We start from the raw sequence: 18,780 nt of genomic DNA, 5'->3' as shown, positions 1-18,780 counted from the left end.
CAGTTCTCTCCCATTTTCTTCTAAGAAAAACAATAAAAAGAAACACCAGGTTTCTACTTACTTTTACATTAATACGCAAATACATTAGAATATTACCTGCGAAAGCCATTCTTCATCTTCTTGTCCACTATGGTCAGAGGCTAAGCTGTCATAGGACCCATGTCGAGTAATGGGCCCAGGACTTCCAGGGGGGGCCACTGTAAGGGAAATAAAATGAATTTAAACCACTTTAATTAATACAGTAGAGAAGTGGATGTGAACAACTCAAATAATGGGGTAATTTATAAGACAAAATATGATACTAAAGAACAGAGGCAATTCACACAATTAATGAACAAATATGACTAAAGTCTCATGTGCATAAGAAAGATTTCCAATTAAAAGCATACTTTAAAAACTATCTCCAAGGCTAGCCAGGAATGGCAGTGCACTCCTACAATCACAGTTACTTGGGAAGCTAAAGTACCAGCATCGCTTGAGTCTAGGAGCTGGAGAACATCCTGGACACAGTAGCAAGACTCTTATCTCAAAAACACACCAAAAAACCCTACAGAAATTTAGTAAATGCATCTTATCACTACTAACACCAAAAATACATGAAGAAGCAGTTGAAAAATTCAATGGAGGATTAGAAGACCATCTGATATTTTCACATGAGTGACAGGCATTAAATGATGTTTAACTGAAAAGCACAGCTGCTAAAATTTTTTCATTTATTCAAATAAATATGTCACTCTTGGATATTTCAGTAGTGTCCCTGATTCTTAAGTGGTATGAAACAAACATCTTACTTTCTCATATGAAGAGGAACTTTGCTTAGTGAAACTAATAAATGGTTAGCCATATATAATATCACTAAAATCTTAGCATCCCTTTGGGTGGCATATGCTACCTACCTACCTACCTACCTACCCACCTACCCACCTACCTTTAAATAGTACTTTATTTTGTAGAACAGTCTTAAGTTCACAATAGTATAGAACAAAAAGTACATACATTCTCTGTATACTCCTATTTCCTATCTTTACTCACAAGAAATCAAGCACTAGAGTAATGGGAATAGAGAAAAGGAAAAAATCCAGGCGAAGAGGAGTAGAAAAAAAAAAAAAAAAACCAGTGAAATAGAAAAGAATGAGAAAAAGAAAACAATATAATTTCCACAGTGGTGAGAAATGTGATTATACATCTACATTCAAATTTTCTTACGAAGACAACAATATGCAATGTATTAATTATTGTAACTGTCCTACTAACCTGTTCTGAAACTCATTATTATTTCTTTCTCAATAAAATTAATTAAAAAGAAAACAACAAATTTTCTTACACTACTAGGTTCCTAAAATGAAAGAGGATATGAACATTTTCTAAAAGCATAATACACATTCCCCCCAGAAAGAACGTGCATGAGCACTACAGAAGGATGAGCAAAGTATTTAGAAGAACTGTATTTTAGTGAAACAATACAAATGTAGACAAAATATGGTATACCAGAAAATTTTTGAAGATACATGCTTATGAAAATGTTATCTTCACTTGCTACAGGAAGAGAAATGAGGCCTAATTTAGGCAATTACTCAACAGAAATGTATATATAAAGTATAGGAGTGTAAGATTTGTAGAGATTAAAGTTGCACGATTAAAGCTGCAAGTTCCTCAAAGTCATAGTTCTGGAAACGTGCTGGTACCGGCACAAAACACCAGTGAACACAGAGGAATTTGCCTACATTCTTGGAATGGTGAACACTTTCATAAAGAATAACATAAAAAGTTTCAAATTCTATTTAAGCATTCGTTTGGAAATAATGTCAAGTCAACTGATGTATTTAAAAACCTGAGTGGCCTACAAACTATTTATCACCCATGTAATAAATATATCAGATATCAAATTCTTAATACTGGGGCCGGGGAGATGGCTCAGTGGGATAAGCGCTTGACTGGCAAAAGCAAGGATCTGAGTTCAATCCCCAATTCTGCCAATAAATAAATAAATAAATAAATAAATAAATAAAACACAAACTTGGCTGGGCATGGTGGTGTACACATGCAATCCCAGGACTTGGGAAGCTGGTATGAGGAATGTTGTAAGAGGTCAGCCTGGGCTACACAGTGAGTTCAAGACCAGCCTGAAGTGCACAGCAAGGCCATGTCTCAAAAAAAAAACAAAACAAGCAAACAAAGCAAAATTCAAATTCTTAATACCATCAGAAGAAGATCCCTCAAATCCCCACATTATAAAATGCATAAGGACTAAAACCAGAACTTGGGGTGTGCTTTGAAAAGTAGGCAAAGGCAGAGATGATTTTAAAGAAGTGAAGGAGTAAGTTACGAAGATATCTGAGGGCAAAATCATATGAAAGGAAGATTAAGGGCCAGGGAGATGGCTCAGTGGAATAAGTGCTTCCCTGGCAAGTGCAAGGGCCTGAGTTCAATGCCAGCAAAAAAAAAAAAAAAAGAAAGAAAAGGAAGATTAAGTACACAGAGTTTGAGGTAAAGTAGAAAAGGGGATGTTTCAGGAAGAGTCTTGAGGCCACAGCAGTTGGGGGGTGAGGGTCAGGGGGAACCAGGCTGTGAGAAGATGACAGGGAAGAAAAAAGTACCAGCAGGACTCTGGGGCTACTGTAGTACAACACTGAAAGCTAAAAGCAGATGTGAGAAACCACGCCCTTGTGCAAGGAACTACTAACCACCATCAGCGTTCCCAAGTGTGAATGTTGTGTGCTGCACATGCTAAGCCTAGTCTAGTACTTGTCATAGAATAAGTGCCCATTATTAACTGCTTTGGACCATATAAAGTGCTGCTATCTGCAGGAAACCTGGCCACCTTCATAATTATGATAAAGTACTAGGTATAATGCCAGAAGAGAATGCAGAGGCAGTAGCAGATAGCTCTCACGAAGTATTTCTCAAAAATGGTACTATATTGTACTTACTTTTAGCATTAAAGAAATTTAATGTGTTTGTTGGGTTTTACATTTTGGACAATCAGGATCCCACGTGTTCAATATAGAGACCACTCCCTGAATTTAAAAGACCAAAAGTGTGTCTTTTAAGTCGATTGTCTTAATTAGTTTACTACAAAAACTTTCTCTGAATTTTAGAATGAAACATGCTGCTTATGACAAAATTAGGTATTTAAGGTACCAGTTGAATGTTTTAAAATCTTTGCAACATAGAACAGAAATATGTAAGAATGATATATGTTGAATGTTCCCAGGTATTTTCACAGATTTGACTTGTTTCTTGACAAAGTTAGGACATTAGGGAAGGGTACGCTGAACATAAATGAATAGGATAAGCGACTGAGACCTAAAATTTGGCTTTGATTTTAAATCTTTAATTTATTCCTGTAAATACTATCAATAGGTTTTTTGGTTTTGTTTGTTTGTTTGTTTGTTTGTTTGTTTTTTCTTTTTTCTTTTGGAACCAGGGATTGAACTTAGGCCCTTGCACTTGCCAGAGAAGCGCTTATTCCACTGAGCCATCTCCCCAGCCCCTTCAATAGTATTTTTTAAATCATTATTTAAAAAAAAAAGAAAGAAAGAAAGAAAGAAAGAAAAAGAATAAGCACCCATAAGTGTTAAGTAGAGGGACGGTGTTTTGCATTTGAAATTAAGTAATAATATCAGAATGGAGGGATACTTATTTATCCATCATCGAAAAGTGTGTAATATGAGGTCTAGAAATAACTTCAAAATAACTTCAGGAAAGAGACTGAGCTGGAGAGCAGCATTGCAGATAGAACAAGATTAGTCATACGCTGATCTTTGTTGAAATCGGCTGGTAGGTAAATGGAGGTTTATTACACTATTGTTATATGGTTTTGTGTATGTTTGGAATTTCCCACAATAAAAAAGGAGGAAAAGGAGGGTTAAGGAGAAGGATCCTTTCTGTCGTCATCTGTTTTCCAAAGGAAGCAATAAACATACCAAATATACATCTAAGAAACAGTACCATAAATCTGAACCTCAAGCTCCTAGAGAGAGTAATAGGGATTCCATGCCTTCTATTCATGAGTTTTCTAATTAAAGAATGCTTTGAAGCCCTTGGAAGATGAATGTTATAAAACTATGTCTGGAGGTAAAATATTTTTCAACAATAAAAAAAATCTTTTCTTCTCCTCTACATTTACTCTTTGCTCACCACCTTGAAAAGATAAGTGAAAAGTTTAAATCTAAGAAGAAAAAAAAAAAGTGAAATAGCAGAGCTTGCAAGCTCCCTTACTACCCAAACAGTAATGGTGGTACAGACAAAAAGTGGAGAAGGTCCCCAGAGAGGGAGACGGGTTCCAGGAAGCACCAAGCGATAGTGCGAAGAAGGAGGTATGCACGCAGCAGTGGGTGTGCACAGCCCTGTCTGGACAACACGGCTGAGAAGAGTGTGTACAAGAGTAACAAAGAGGGAAGTCCAGAGGGTCACAGGACTCGAAGCAGAAACAAGAAGGAGCACTGCAAAGACCAACATGACCCTAATGTGATGGGGAATTGGGATGTGATGGGCAACAGGGATGACAATAAGGACAAACGTCCTCAGCTCTTTATGTCCTAGTTATACATTCTGTTAAAATACTTTACAAGGGGTTGTAACTGATAGAGATGAATTCTCCCAACTCCTAATAATGTGGTTATAAAAGTGAAATGTGTACAAATCTATTTAAAAAAAAGTTCTGTATCTTGCAAACCCAAACACAGTGGGCCAAGATACATACCAGCTACAAAAAGAAAAGCATTCTGTATTTTTATGAACATTTATCAATTATGTTTAGATAATTAATAAATGCCTACAATAGGCGGCCGGGGAGATGGCTCAGTGGAATAAGCGCTTCTCTGGCAAGCACAAGGGCCTGAGTTCAATCCCCGGTCCGGCAAAAAAACAAATAAATAACTAAATAAATAAATACATAAATGTCTACAATAAAAGGATATGAACTTTTGAGATATAAATCTTACCATATTCTATTCCTGCCTTTAGTAGTTAAAAGCACTACAGATCCCCCTAGCTAAGCAAACTATACTATCAATGTGCTTCAGAGTATAACTTCAAAAATTACTGTAAAATTGAGTGTGGTGGTGCACACTTTTAATCCCAGAACTCTGAGAGGCTGAGGTAGGAGAATCACAAGTTCAAGCAGAATCTGAACAACTTAATGACTTAGCAAGATGCTGTCTCAAAATAAAAAAAAAGGTGGGGGATACAGCTCAGTGGGAAGGCCCTGGGTTCAAACACCATCAGATGGGGTTAAAAACAACAGACATTTGTTAATTATAGATTAACAAGCAGGGGCAGGATGAGAAGATCAGTGCGAGGTCACTCTGAAGCAGACTGTTTATACTGTGTTCTCAGGAAAGCAGATGATGCTTACAGTGAGTAAATAAGAGCTTAAAAAAATCGCCAAGTGTATTCTGCTGTCTTACAGTGATATATGGGTGTATGTATGTGTTTGTGTTTCTATGTATATATTGGCGTAAGTGTTTATGTGTAAAAAAAACAAAAACAAATCTACTTCAGGGCCGACCTTTACAAATTAATCCTGTTAATGTAAGAAGAAAACACTTCCAAAATCAGTAGAGCAACATAAAGAACTGTTTAGAAAAAATGGTCTTCATGATGATATCCTACATCTGAATTCCATGCAAGAAAAATGTCACTATTCTTAAGTAGTTAATCCATAATATAACTTTTCAAATCTATTAAAAACCTATGGAAAATTCATTTTTGTTTTTGTGCTAGGAATTGAACCCAGGGCCATTACGTGAACTATATCCTGGCTCTTTTTATAAAAATTCTTTTTTTGTACTTTCTTTCATTATATTTAGAGACACGGTCTAAGGCACTAAGTTGCCAGGCTGGGCTCAAACTTGTGATTCTCCTGTGGTGTTTTGTTCTGTTTTGTTTTTAACTTGAAGATGTTTCCAGTAACAGAAGGATTAAAGCACACAAAGTTTTTAAATATTATCCACAAAGTATAAGATACTTTTATATGCATTTAAATGAAGTCTTGTTTTACATGGTATTAAATTATAAGCACTAAGAATTATGCTATGCAAATAATAATTACTAAATCGAAGAGTCATAAACATTGTACTAACAAACTCTAACTTAAACAAAATCCACCTCTTTAAAACTAGTTAGTGTAGGTATGATTTTGAACCACGGTCCCAAGAACAAATTATTATTTGTCCTGGAGAAATCTGAACTTCTTGCCATATCAATTCTTTTCTACAGAAAATAAAAATATAACCTCAATTTCATGGTATCAAATTCTTTCTAAAATACCCTCAAAGAAAGAGCTAGCACTCCCGGTGGCAGAGCTGACAAGCTGCACCAGGACTGGAACCTGGGCTGCTGTGCTCTGCCTAAGGAGGCATTTTGGTCTGCTGAGCTATCAGGCCAGCCCTAACTAGACTCTTAATTACTCATCGGACCTGTAGTTATGTTCCTTTGCATGGTTGGCCTTTACAAGTGCATATAGTATTTGTGGCTTTATACAATCCTGCTGAGATTTTTCTGTTCTTGCACTAACAAGGGAAAGATAAAACTGTAAATTCCATACATTTTTCTCCTAGGTGAACTATCTCATTTGGTTCCAATATAGTAGGAGACATGTTGTATACTTAATAATAACTGTCATTCATAAAAAAAAGAAAAGAAATAGCTAGCACTCAAAAAACTTAGTACATTTATAATATATCTAGACTTCTACACTGAAGACAAAGATAAATTTTTATTCCTCATTTATTGAACATACTTTATATTGGAGCAGGTGATTATTCTAAACAAGTTAAACAACGTTTTTAGCTATTCATACAAAAAAATAATCAGACGTCCTAAAAATAACCAATATGGGATAAAGGCTTTGCTTTAAGATGAAAAAATGTAAAGAAAAATTATTTATATTTATCACTGATTTAAGCAATGAAAAAAAGAAATTCCAGTGCATATAAAGTTAAAAGAATAACCATATGCAGGTTATAAGCATCCTCTTTACATAAACTAACATAAAGCATAATGTTAAACATTGAATAGTGTTTATAAAACAAACAGAAGGAAACCCTATTTGGTACTATTGTGTTTTGTTCTATTCATTTAGTTAAAAATCTAGCTGTGGCCCTGCAAGTGTTGGAGGACACAGCTCATCAACTACCTCCAGCACTTTTGCACTGCAGATGCTTCAGAGGTACCCTACCTCTAATCCTGTGCAGTGTTACTGGTACTGGGACGGTCTGCTTCCCAAACAAGGTTAAAAATGCTGACCGAAATGGTACCTGGTTTTTACTTTACAAAGTGTCCTCGCCATTTACTTGATGCTTATGCTGAAAACCTAAAACATACTAATAAGTTGCAGGAAGATTAATTTCATTTATAAATTATGATTTTAAATTTAGACCTCTCTTTATAAATACTCAAAGATGGACATAAAGACTCTCGATGCAGAGTGTGAATCAGGTCAGATGGTGGCAATTTCATTTTGTTATGTGTTTCCATACTCTCTACCACATCCCCACCCTTCCTCTGCAAACAATAAAACTGCTACCATGCTAAAATCTTTAGTGGTGACCAGAGAGAATAATGTTACACCAACATTTTTCAGGCCTTTAGGTTATTTAAGGGAACAACACGCCTTTTTCTAGTAACAGTGAAATTTGCGAGTTAAATGACATCATGCAGGCTCAGAGTTCACCCAGAGGCCAGCAGTGATAAACTTTCATCCAAGGACAAACTTCAATACATTTTTGGCTCTTATTAAAAACAGCATTCATATAGCAGCCATGCAGTGAGAGGGCTCTTGACCGAACTCTGCTTCTGATCAGAAAGCACTCAGGGATGTAAGGATGAAATTCGGCTGGGGAACGTAGTTTCCTATACAAAATTCAAAATTGGCCTTTTATAAAGACTAAAAACAAATAATATAAAAGCAGCTGCCAGTGAATTCACAAAACAGGAAAGATGGCAACCAACAAGTATATTCAAACATGAATAAATATAGATTTATAAATGTAAACAAGTTATTTCATAAATATCTAAGTAACAAAAATTAAACTTTAGAGACAAAAAAGGAAAAGGCTTTCAAGTTAAAAAAAAAAAAAAACAACACACAAACACCCTAATAAATTCACACCCTGGTCATAAACGCTATAATTTAAATGTTAAAGAAGTCACTGAATTTCACATAGTTACGCATCACTGCCTTACTCTGGTTATTTGCAGCCATTCCTAATTCCAGTGCAACAACTAATAAAGTGTTACAACGCCTAAGAGGGAACAAGCTTTACCTACGTTACATATTAAACGGATCAATGATCTTCCTTGCACCCTGACCCTGTGGTACCATAGATGTTCTCTAATTAATTATTAAAGTTTTCTAACAGTCAGTCATTGTATGTCTCTGGCTTCACATTCCTCTTATTCCACATTCCCAGAAGAACAGTCATAGGCAATAATTAGAAAAATGGCATATCTTCATTGTCTGTGAGATAACTAACAGATTTCCCTAAATAACCAACAACTCCAGGTACATCTTATCTCCCCTCCCCAGTCACCTTCGCCAAATTCCCAAAGGATTACAATATTCCCACTGGAGATATAAACTGAGGAGCTTTCAGTTATTATTGCTACTGCTCTAAAGGTCATTCGACATTTATAAGATGTAGACAAGTTATACCTGGGGGTAGCCTGCTAGGGCTCACAATTTAGTCTTGCTCTCAGCATGACTGACTACACATACCTCATAAAACAAAGAAAAGAATACAGTACAATGGGTTTCTACTGTAACTGATAACTTCCATGAGCAAAAAATTCAGTATACCAATATACTTCCAAAGATTGAAAAAGACTATGACAATTCCTTCAAAACATGTGTAATTAAGGTCATGGTAGAGTTTCTTTTCCTAGAAAGATGTTACAATGCCTACTTAACATGTACTTCTGCAACTCACTTGATTGTACAACTACAATATATACACATTAAATCAACAATGGTGGGCCTACCAAATAGCTCAGTGCCACCCCGGGGGCATGCTGAGACCACAATTGAGATGGGGCGTGGCAGAACACGCCTATAATCCCAGCAAGGTTGTAAACAGGCAGATCACAGAGTCTGATCTAGTAGTGAGACCCTGAACACTCTGTAGACCCTTCCCTAAAAATAAAAATTAAAAAAAAAAAAATCAACAATGGTAAGAGAATTAGAAAAGTCATCTTAAAATTTTTTTTAAAAAGTCAGTTTCTCTTAACTTCTTTTTAGTATCTGCTCATATTTAATAACTTTGTCTTGTCACAGTTTCTATAATCTGCCCAGACATTTAAATCTAGACAACAATAAAACCCTTTTGATGAGAGCTCACCTGTGTGCTGGCAAAATCTAATTCACTGGTAATACCAGTCACCTCTTGAGAAGAGAGGAGTATGGCTAGGGGACAAAACAGACTCACTGCCCACTGAACGCTCTTTGGCATCTTCACAGGTGTGTATATGGTATCATGTGTCTATGCATAAAATTTATTTTAAATAAAAAATTGTAAAATTAGAACATTATAGTTGATATGGTTAGTATGATCAGTCTAGCAAAAGTGGAGAAATGAAAATAAATCAAATTGCTATCAAGGGATGGCTGAAAGTGAAGCATGAAAGAAAAGTTGACCTCACTGTCTCACAGCCCTCACTATATTACTGTTGGTGATATTTTTAGGAAGAGAGGGCAACTGCTCATATGCTTATACAACTCTTCATATATATTCACGTGTTACTTCTGTACTTACAGTAATATCAAATATCAGAGCAGCTTTATCTCAACTACTCTGACACAGGAATGACTGCTTGCTGGAAGCTAGAAGCATCAAAGCCTAAACTTTTGAGTATCATGAACTGAAATCCTTCCACAGCAGCAATGGTATTCTCTTAGCCAGTCAACCAAACCTGCATGTTAAATGGTGCACTCTAAATTCAAAGAACACACTAAAATATAGTGTCCCTTATAAAAGACAAAGAAAAGCAACAGACAGGCATAGAGAAACTTTTGTGAATTGATGCTAGAAAGGAAAAGAATCAGTTCTTGGGAAAAAAAAAAAAAAGAATCAGTTCTTGGTCAGTAACTTAGGTTAAGTTATCAACATATGTCATAATAAACCTTGGCCAAAACAAATAAATAAGTAAATCTAAATGACAAAGTGTTGCTTATAAATGTAAAGATCATTTTTTTTTTTTGCAAAGAGTTAAGGCAGCTTCATCCATGCTTCACTTATATATCATGTTTACCACACAAGAAAGTCCAGATCATTTCAGAGCAGAATAGTTACAGATTTCTTCCTGCCTAAGCGAAAGAGGAAAGGTACGCTTCCATGAAGCGATACAAGCTAAAGACCTAGAAAGACAGAAATATTTTCAGCCTCTACACAGAAACATTCACATGGAGACTCTTCAATCACTAAGCACCCAAATGGCTTTTTAACAACACAGAAAGTTCACAGAACCAAGAGGTTGGGAATGAGATCAGAACACCTACTAACAAGTAGGTTTTCCTCTATCTTTCTAAAACAAAAGAACATTGTCCAAGATTTAATCTTTCTCTCTTACTCCTCAATGACAAACTACTGAAAAGAATTATCTCCACAAATGGTTGCCACTGCCTCATGTATGCATTAGCATATCTGTTACAATATTTATGTCTTCTTAAAGAAAAGTTCATTATCAAAAGGTTCATACTGAAGCAGGTGGCTTTCTTGTATAACCCAGCCCACATACACACACAAGAAGGTTTTAAGAAAGTAGAAGAGAAAAAAAGGGTAGCTTTTTAAGAATTATTGAGGCTAGATAACATAACTATTACCAATCATGTAATAACAATATAATTTACTGTTTTTGTATATGTTTGAACATTTCAATAATAAAATTTTCTAAAAACAGTTTCATGAGTGTTTGAGTAAACTATTTCATATATCCAGGCTGACACAATCATCTTGAGTATATTTTGGCTAGGATATGAGATGCAAAGTATTTAGGGCTATTTAATGACCCCAAGCTAAAATGAAGTATATTGATATTTTTCTAAAATAATGTTTCTTTCATACAACAGTATTATATGCAATCCATAGTAACACCTTTAATTTCATTTTTGTATGGCATTCAATTTCTATTCTCTGTAATACATTGAAATAGTCCTTCTACCTTCTCGCTTTTCTGTCCTTCTCTTCTCTTTTTGCTTTCCCTTTTGTATTTTCTCACTCATTTATGTCTTCCTTCCTTCATGCCTTTTAAAAAATGTTTTTAAAAATTAACTGTTAATGATATGGATATATATTAATCATAAACTTCAAAGTGCATACGGAGTAAAGAGTAAAAGTAATTTTCATCTTTATTCAATAAATTAGTGTTTACAATAAGAACCTCATGAAATTATGTACACTTCTGGCTTTGCAGATGGTTTAATGTTAAGAAATGTATGTTTTTAGGGATAAGTTGCAGAGTCTTAAAGCAAGCAACAGAAGAAAACAAAACCACTTGTAGATGGTAGCCTTTCAGGATAAACTGGACACAAGAAAAAAAAAACTCTCACTCCTTGTAAAATTACTAGGAGAGCAAAAACATTCAAAGCTAAAAAGTCTAAAAGAAAATTTTAATTGACATTGACAAATAAGAACAACTAGGTAAAAATTCTTTTTAATACTTGTGTAAATGCACAGAAAAGTACAGGACCATTCTGGGGTGCAGGGCCTATTCTATTACAATCAGAAGAGATGTGACCTTCTGTATATCCTTGCTTTCTCCTGTGGTAGGTTCATCACAAGGATCTTTGAGCTACTTGGTAGAATTCCTCATAAAGTACTTGGAATTGTAAGAGGAAAGACAGACTTTTCAAAGGGAGACAAGCATTTATTAGCCTTTAGAAGCAATAGCTATCTTTAGCCAGTTTTTTTCCCATCCATTCTATTGGATGAAGCTTGTTGTATTAATAATCTCACTTACTCTAAAAATGATCTATTACTTACTATTTTAAAGACCAGAAAAAAAAGCTCAGAGAGCTTAAGTTATTTGCCTTAGTCATCCAATTAACAACCAACTAATGCACAATTCAAACTCAGGAATCAAGACTCCTCAGAAAATATTCTTAAGTAAAATTAGCTCCACTTCTCAGATGAAGAAATATAAATGGCAAATAAATAGATGAAAACATGTTCGACACCATTGGTCATTCAAGAAATGCAAATTAAAACAATGCTGAGATTCCATCTCACCCCAGACAGAATGGCTATCGTCAAGAAGTCAACCATTAACAAATGCTGGAGGGGCTGTGGGGAAAAAGGAACCCTTCTCCACTGTTGGTGGGAATGCAGACTGGTACAACCATTATCGGAATCAGTATGGAGACCTCAAAAAGCTAGGATTGGAGGTCCCATTCAACCTAGCTAGTCCTCTCCTAGGTATTTTTCCAGAAGAACTGAAAACATCATACCACAGCAATTCATGTGTGCCCATGTTTATAGCAGTGCAATTTGTCATAGCTAAATCTTGGAAGCAAACCACATGTCCATCAACTGAGACATGGATAAAACAGTTGTGATATTTTTATATAATGCAGCATTATTCAGCTATAAAAAAGGATAAATTTGAGGCTTTTATTGATAAGTGGATGAAACTAGAGACCATACTCTTATTTATTTATTTTTTAATGTATTTATTACAGGGTCTACAGGGTCTCACTACACAGATCTGACTTGTAGTGATCCTCCTGTTTTCAGCCTCCCAAGCACTGGGTTACAGGCATGTGCCACCACATCCAATCTTAGAGACCATACTCTTAAGTGAAATAAACCAAACCCACATGTGCAAACATTGTACTGTCTCCTTAGTGTGTAAGAGTCTGAAAGAGTAAATAAAATCTGGAGGGTACAAAAGATGCTGTAAAAATGAAATGAACCTGTTTAAAAGGAAGGAATTACTGAGATGAGGAGAAGGACAGGAGAGGGAGTAAGGGAAAAAGATACATCTAGGTATGTAAGCAGGATGCTCGGGACAACTGTACTGTGGATTTCTGCTGGTCTGTGGAAAGGGGCAATTAATGCTTAATTTTTTCCCTTCTTTTTTCAATTTATTTTCCCTTTTGCTCTCTTCTTAATGTCTTATAATTTTTTTTTCTTTCTTCTTCCAATTTTGCATGCATACATCTGGCAATATGAACAACTAATTTGAAGACAACACTAAGCAATACAATAAATACTGTCAAAATGATACTTTGTTTAGTGAAATTATGTATTATTTGTTAATATCTGTTTTAATACTATTTTGTACTCTTTAAAAAATAAAAAATTTAAAATTGACTCAATTCATTACTTCATTACTTACTAAACATAATCTTCTCTCATTTTAATATCCATCTATACATCCTGACCAGAGATTACTACATTATATGACTAAACAATGGAGAAAAATCACATAAACTACTAGAGAAGCACATCATAATAGGTATATAGCCATTCAAGTAAATTTCACTCATACTGAAAGCAAGAAAATATTTTGGCCTACAAATTTACATTCTCTATAATATCCCCTAGCAACTAAAATATTTCAGTTTAGAAAACTTGCTTTGTGGAATTCATAGCTAAAGGTGTGTATGGCATAACCACAGATGAGCTAGGAGTCTGGGAAAGAGTCTAGGAAGATGCAGCAGAAGAGAACCAACAGTGGTCCCCAAACTTCTCTCTAAAATCTCAGTTCAGAGCAAGGGGTATAGCTCAGTGGCATGACACATGGCTAACAAGTGCAAGGTCCCAAGTTCAATTTCCAGTACCAAAAACATCTCAGCTCAGAGGCCAGAATACATATCACAGGGGGGTGGTTCTGGACACTCATGAAGTGGTAATAAAATATAAAAAAAAAAGCATACTGAGAAATGCAAGAGGCTGATGGGATAAAATCAAAGAAGATAAAACACTGTTTCTCATCTCTGTACCTCATTTCACAAAATCACATGGTCAGAGGTCTCCTGTCCTGTGAGAACAAGGAGAACAGACTCAAACAGTATTGGCCTTGATCACAGGGTTGGTTACCTTCAGTAAGGAAGATCATGGGAAAACGTTTTCAGAGAGAGAAATGGAGACAATGAGAGACTGACAATGACTTAGTAATGAAGAAAGCTTATACATCAGCAAAGCAAAACTAAACCATTTGCCAATGGAATAGTCTGAATTCAAGAAAAAAAAAACAAAAACAAAAACAAAACACAAACAAAAACAAAACAAAAAAAACCAAAAATAAATAAATAAATAAACCAATATATTCAATATGTAGTATTAAAAAACAATGGGCTAAGAGAGACTGAAATGCAAAGACATAGGACTATTATGTAAACATAAAAATTATTAAATCTACAGAAAAGTCAAGGTGACATGCACATTTTCTTTCACTGTTGGGGATTAAACACAGGGTTTCCCTCACATTACACACACACACACACACACACACACACTCCACCACAGAACTATACTGGCCACCCCAGTGCTTTAAAGGAAGAAAGAATTTCTTCTAGGTATCTAAAAAAATACAAAAATATTATTTTGAAAAGGTATGAAGGACTGGCCAGATAGCTCAGTAGACTAAAGCATCTGCTTAGGCAGAGTGCAGTGACCTGGGTTGGATCTCGTGCATGCTGTTTCAGCCCCACCCCTGGGACATGCGGACACAGCAACTGAGAGTGGGCATGGTGGTGCGCACCTGTAATCCCAGCTCTTGGGAGGCTGAAAACAGGAGGATCACTATGAGTCCAGTCTATGTAGTGAGACCCTGTAGACCCTGTACTAAATACATTTAAAAAAGTAAATTAAAAAAAGTTATCAAACATACTTTTTCTGTAAAGAATACTGCATTTTAATTATTTCCACTATAGTATTATAAATCAGGAATTACTAAAGAGAAACTACAAAAAATCCTTTAAAAATACAAAGGAATAAGAGATAAAGACAACGACTATGAATTCTAAGGTGCTTGTTTTCTTGAACATGCCTCGATTCCAAATTTTCAGACAAACTATAAGATTCTGGGAGCGAGAAACACCTAAACACTAAAAGATGAAAAGGATTTTTAAGACCTTTGTTATAAAGATAAGAAAACAGAGCTGTAGAAAGTAATGACTCTTTCACGAAAACCATTCCTATCTAGATAACTTGTTTCCTAAGGCCCTGCAGTATAGATATAAATTCATCTGTCCTATCCTATCTATCTATCTATCTATCTATCTATCTATCTATCTATCTATCTATCTATCTATCTATCTATATGATGGGCCCATTGTAGAATCCTAAAGGTATCTGAGAAATAATACAAATATGCAAATACAAGAAAGAGAAATAGCACACAAATGAGAACTGAGCAGATGAGCTGAACTGCATAGTTTCGCTAGATATTGTATGGAGGATTTACAAAAGTATCATGTAGTCAGAAAAACTTCAAACCCAGTTTTTATACAGCAAAACAATTTTAAATTATTCAAAGAACAACAACTAAAAGCAGTTGTTCTATTAAGGGCAAAGAGGTGTAGGTACACATATAACCAACACTGTTATAAAGAAGAAATTTTGCTTTAGCAAAATCCATATTTATATGATTACATTTCCTATAGTTGAGAGAGTAGCCATAATTAATGGATTTTCCTCCTTCTCTTAATGCAGCTATTTGTCAATTCAAATACAGAATGCCCAATCAATTTTGATGTATTTAGTAAGCAATTTGTCAAACAGTCCTATAATCCAGTTAATATATTAATTCTTGTCATGGAGAGAGTACTAGCGACAACAGTATTGGGTTTTCCATAACCGGTGTGAGTCAAATATATGCATATATGCTCCAACTCAATGGTCACTGTGGTGGGGATAACACCTTTGTGTCCCACTCCTGAGAGCCTGCAATAGTTTATGTAACAGGAAAAACCTACTTTGCTGTAATAAAATATCTGGCTCTAATAGCCAAGTTAGCTGCTAATTTACTGTAATAATCTATGTATGTTAGAACTCCTGCACCTCATACAATTTTCGTAAAATAAGCATGACAGTCCAGGTGACAATAAATACCAAAAACTAAGCTTTGAAGGGAGGAAAAAGGTTTATTAACATGAAGGGTACTTTTTTTTTTTTTTTTGTGGAACCGAGGATTGAACTCAGACCCTTGCACTTGCCAGGGAAACGCTTATTCCACTGAGCCATCTCCCCGGCCCCATGAAGGGTACTTTTTAAACTTTAAAAAATACATTTTGTCTTGGGCAGTACTGGGGCTTGCCACCCAGGCCTTCACCCTGGGCTGCATTCCCACCCAGTCCTCTTCTGGGACAGCCATTGTGCTGCAGAGTTGTTTGCTCTGGGCTCAGACGGGCAGTGTTCCTGCTTTCACCTCTCCGAGTGTGGGACTACATGGGTGGGCCACCAACAGCAGGCTGAAACATAACTCGTACAATGAATCTTACACTGCATCAAAGAATCTTAATACTTGATTTTTTTTTTTTGCATCTTTTTTCTTTAGTTTATGGGAAAAAGGTAAAGCAAAATTTCCTAACAAACTAATAGGAGAATAACAATAGCTAATACATATATATTGTTATCTTTAAAGTAGTTGCTCAGGTTCCAAGATATGGGCATAAAAATTTCTCCCATTGATTATTAGCACAAACTTTCCTTTTTAATGAACTAAGAGATACTAATACTTTAAAAATAACATGGAAGTTAAAATTTTAACTTATACTCTCAAAATTTTTTCCTTTGGCTTGGTTCTCCATCTTTTTTCCCCCATCTCAACATACGTCTGGTAAATTATTGATTCCCATCAGTGTTAACACAGATACACTACGTACCAAGGCCTCATGGTTAGTTACAGGTCATCAAGACCCCAACTTGTAGACTGCCCCTTACTGACACCATGCAAAGCTCCCAGTATAGCCGTTTTCTTACTATTTATATTTCAGCCATTAATCACTATCTGTCTTCATCTTTTCCCATGCCCACCTTTACACAAGGCAGAAATAGAAGCACATACAGAGCTTTTTTTACAGAGTCCAACTTTATATCACAAATCTGGACTCAGATGTCAAAGGAAGAGTCAAATCCCTTTCCAAACTCCTCAGTGAGAAATCTAGTCACTAGAAGTTGGACACAACACAGGCCCAGGAAACAAGACTTTAACACATCACAAATAACCTTGGAAGCTACCCTCAGTGCATCTGACAAACACTTTCCAAACAAGATGAGAGCTCTCCATTCACTATAATGTTTTTAAGATTTTCTATAGTTTTCTATCAGGAAATCCAGAATCAGAGCTGGAGACAGTCCATTTCTGGAAAACAAGATTGAAAATCATTGTGGTAAATTTGGTTGAATTAGAAAAGTGAGAAAGAATGAACAGAAGTAGAACACTGCATTCACTTTCCAGACAGTCTCCCATTGGCCCATTTATGAACCATGTAAGAGCATGGAAAAAATAATTTGCCAGACTGACTTGGCACAAGGCTGTGCATTTATTAAAAAACCTGCCATGTATACTTTCCTCCAGACTCCCAGACATCCCATTGTTTCATGTCTGCTGAGAAAGGTGCCCTATGTGTCAGAAAAGAACACTGAATATTTTTCAATGACCTAGAGGGCAGAGGTCACTTATTATAAATGGATAATGAGACCTAATGCAGTGCTCTGAGTATGGACAAAGAAAGGGTCTATCCATAGCCCCTGGTGGATTGGTCATTCAGGCTTTTATTTCCTCTGCACACTTAATGGAGTCAAACAATTGACAGAAATTCTATAGAGAGGGCTGAAACTGAGAGAAACAACTGTATTCTAACTCAGATCGACAGATACAAATAGTGACCCTGAAATGGCGCCAGAATTCCTGTTACCACTAACATAACAGACAGTCGTAGTATTCTCCCTAAATTCCCATTTAGGCATTTATTAGCTATTAGCCTTCCTGATGGAAGTGATGGCACATCAGATCATAAGCAACTGCCAATATCAACCATGACATTACTGCAGGTAAGCAGACAGGCCATTGTATTGCAGCTCCTTATTTTTGGAAATAAAGACAGATAGCCCTGTCCACTAGACCCCTGTTCCTACTACCCAGTTAGCACAATGTGCACTCAGTAATAGAGGTATCTGTGTGTATGAACCTTACAGTCTGATGGAATACAGCAATTAACATCAGAGCAATCAGCATCGAGTCACTAGAAGCAGAGGAATTGATGATCTATAAACTTTTAACCAACAGATTTTTTTTTAATCTATCAGAATCAATGTCTTATCCCAATCTAGTGCAGTAAGTATTACTAGCAACAGTGGAACAAAACTGTCTATTGTCAACGGGAACAGTGGGTAATAAAGTTCTCTGAAGCAATACAAAGATACTGGTATCATGTAGAATTTTTAATAGAAAGTAAGAGGAGGAAAAGGCAGGGAGGGGGAGAGAAGAGCAGCAGCTCTTTCTAGGCATTTTCCTTTTGTTTCATTTCAGTTTTAGCAACTTATGACAGGAAAGAGCTATCAGAGATTCACTTAAGAATAAGGTACAGATCAGTGGGTTTTTTTCCCCATAATTTTACTGATAAACAAATAGCGATGAGACAGCTTCAAATCAAATTGGTAGGACAGTTTCAATAATTAACACATTGCATACATTCTCTCTAGTGGTTAATTGCTGTACAAGATGCAGACATGATATCCTAACACCATTAGAACAAATCCCTCTATTCATTAAGAGAATGTAACTATATATCTATCCTAACCACTTTGAATACACAGATACAAAAATGGACAT

The 18,780-nt window shown here is 35.7% G+C and overlaps 1 protein-coding gene across 7 annotated transcripts in view; it reads right to left on the bottom strand.

The window, feature by feature from the left end:
• The window catches only part of Bcas3 (BCAS3, microtubule associated cell migration factor), a 633,943-nt gene that overhangs the window by 300,665 nt on the left and 314,498 nt on the right, over positions 1 to 18,780 (bottom strand). For all 7 annotated transcript variants that reach the window (XM_023703174.1, XM_004643019.2, XM_004643020.2 and 4 more), the window contains one exon: positions 97 to 197. In XM_023703174.1, the coding sequence (XP_023558942.1) occupies positions 97 to 197 (101 nt within the window). The remainder of the gene's footprint in view (positions 1 to 96; positions 198 to 18,780) is intronic.

Source organism: Octodon degus, unplaced genomic scaffold (genome assembly GCF_000260255.1).
Source record: "Octodon degus isolate 3935 unplaced genomic scaffold, OctDeg1.0 scaffold00164, whole genome shotgun sequence".
NCBI classification, from domain to species: domain Eukaryota; kingdom Metazoa; phylum Chordata; class Mammalia; order Rodentia; family Octodontidae; genus Octodon; species Octodon degus.
This window is presented reverse-complemented; position numbering and strand designations above follow the sequence as displayed.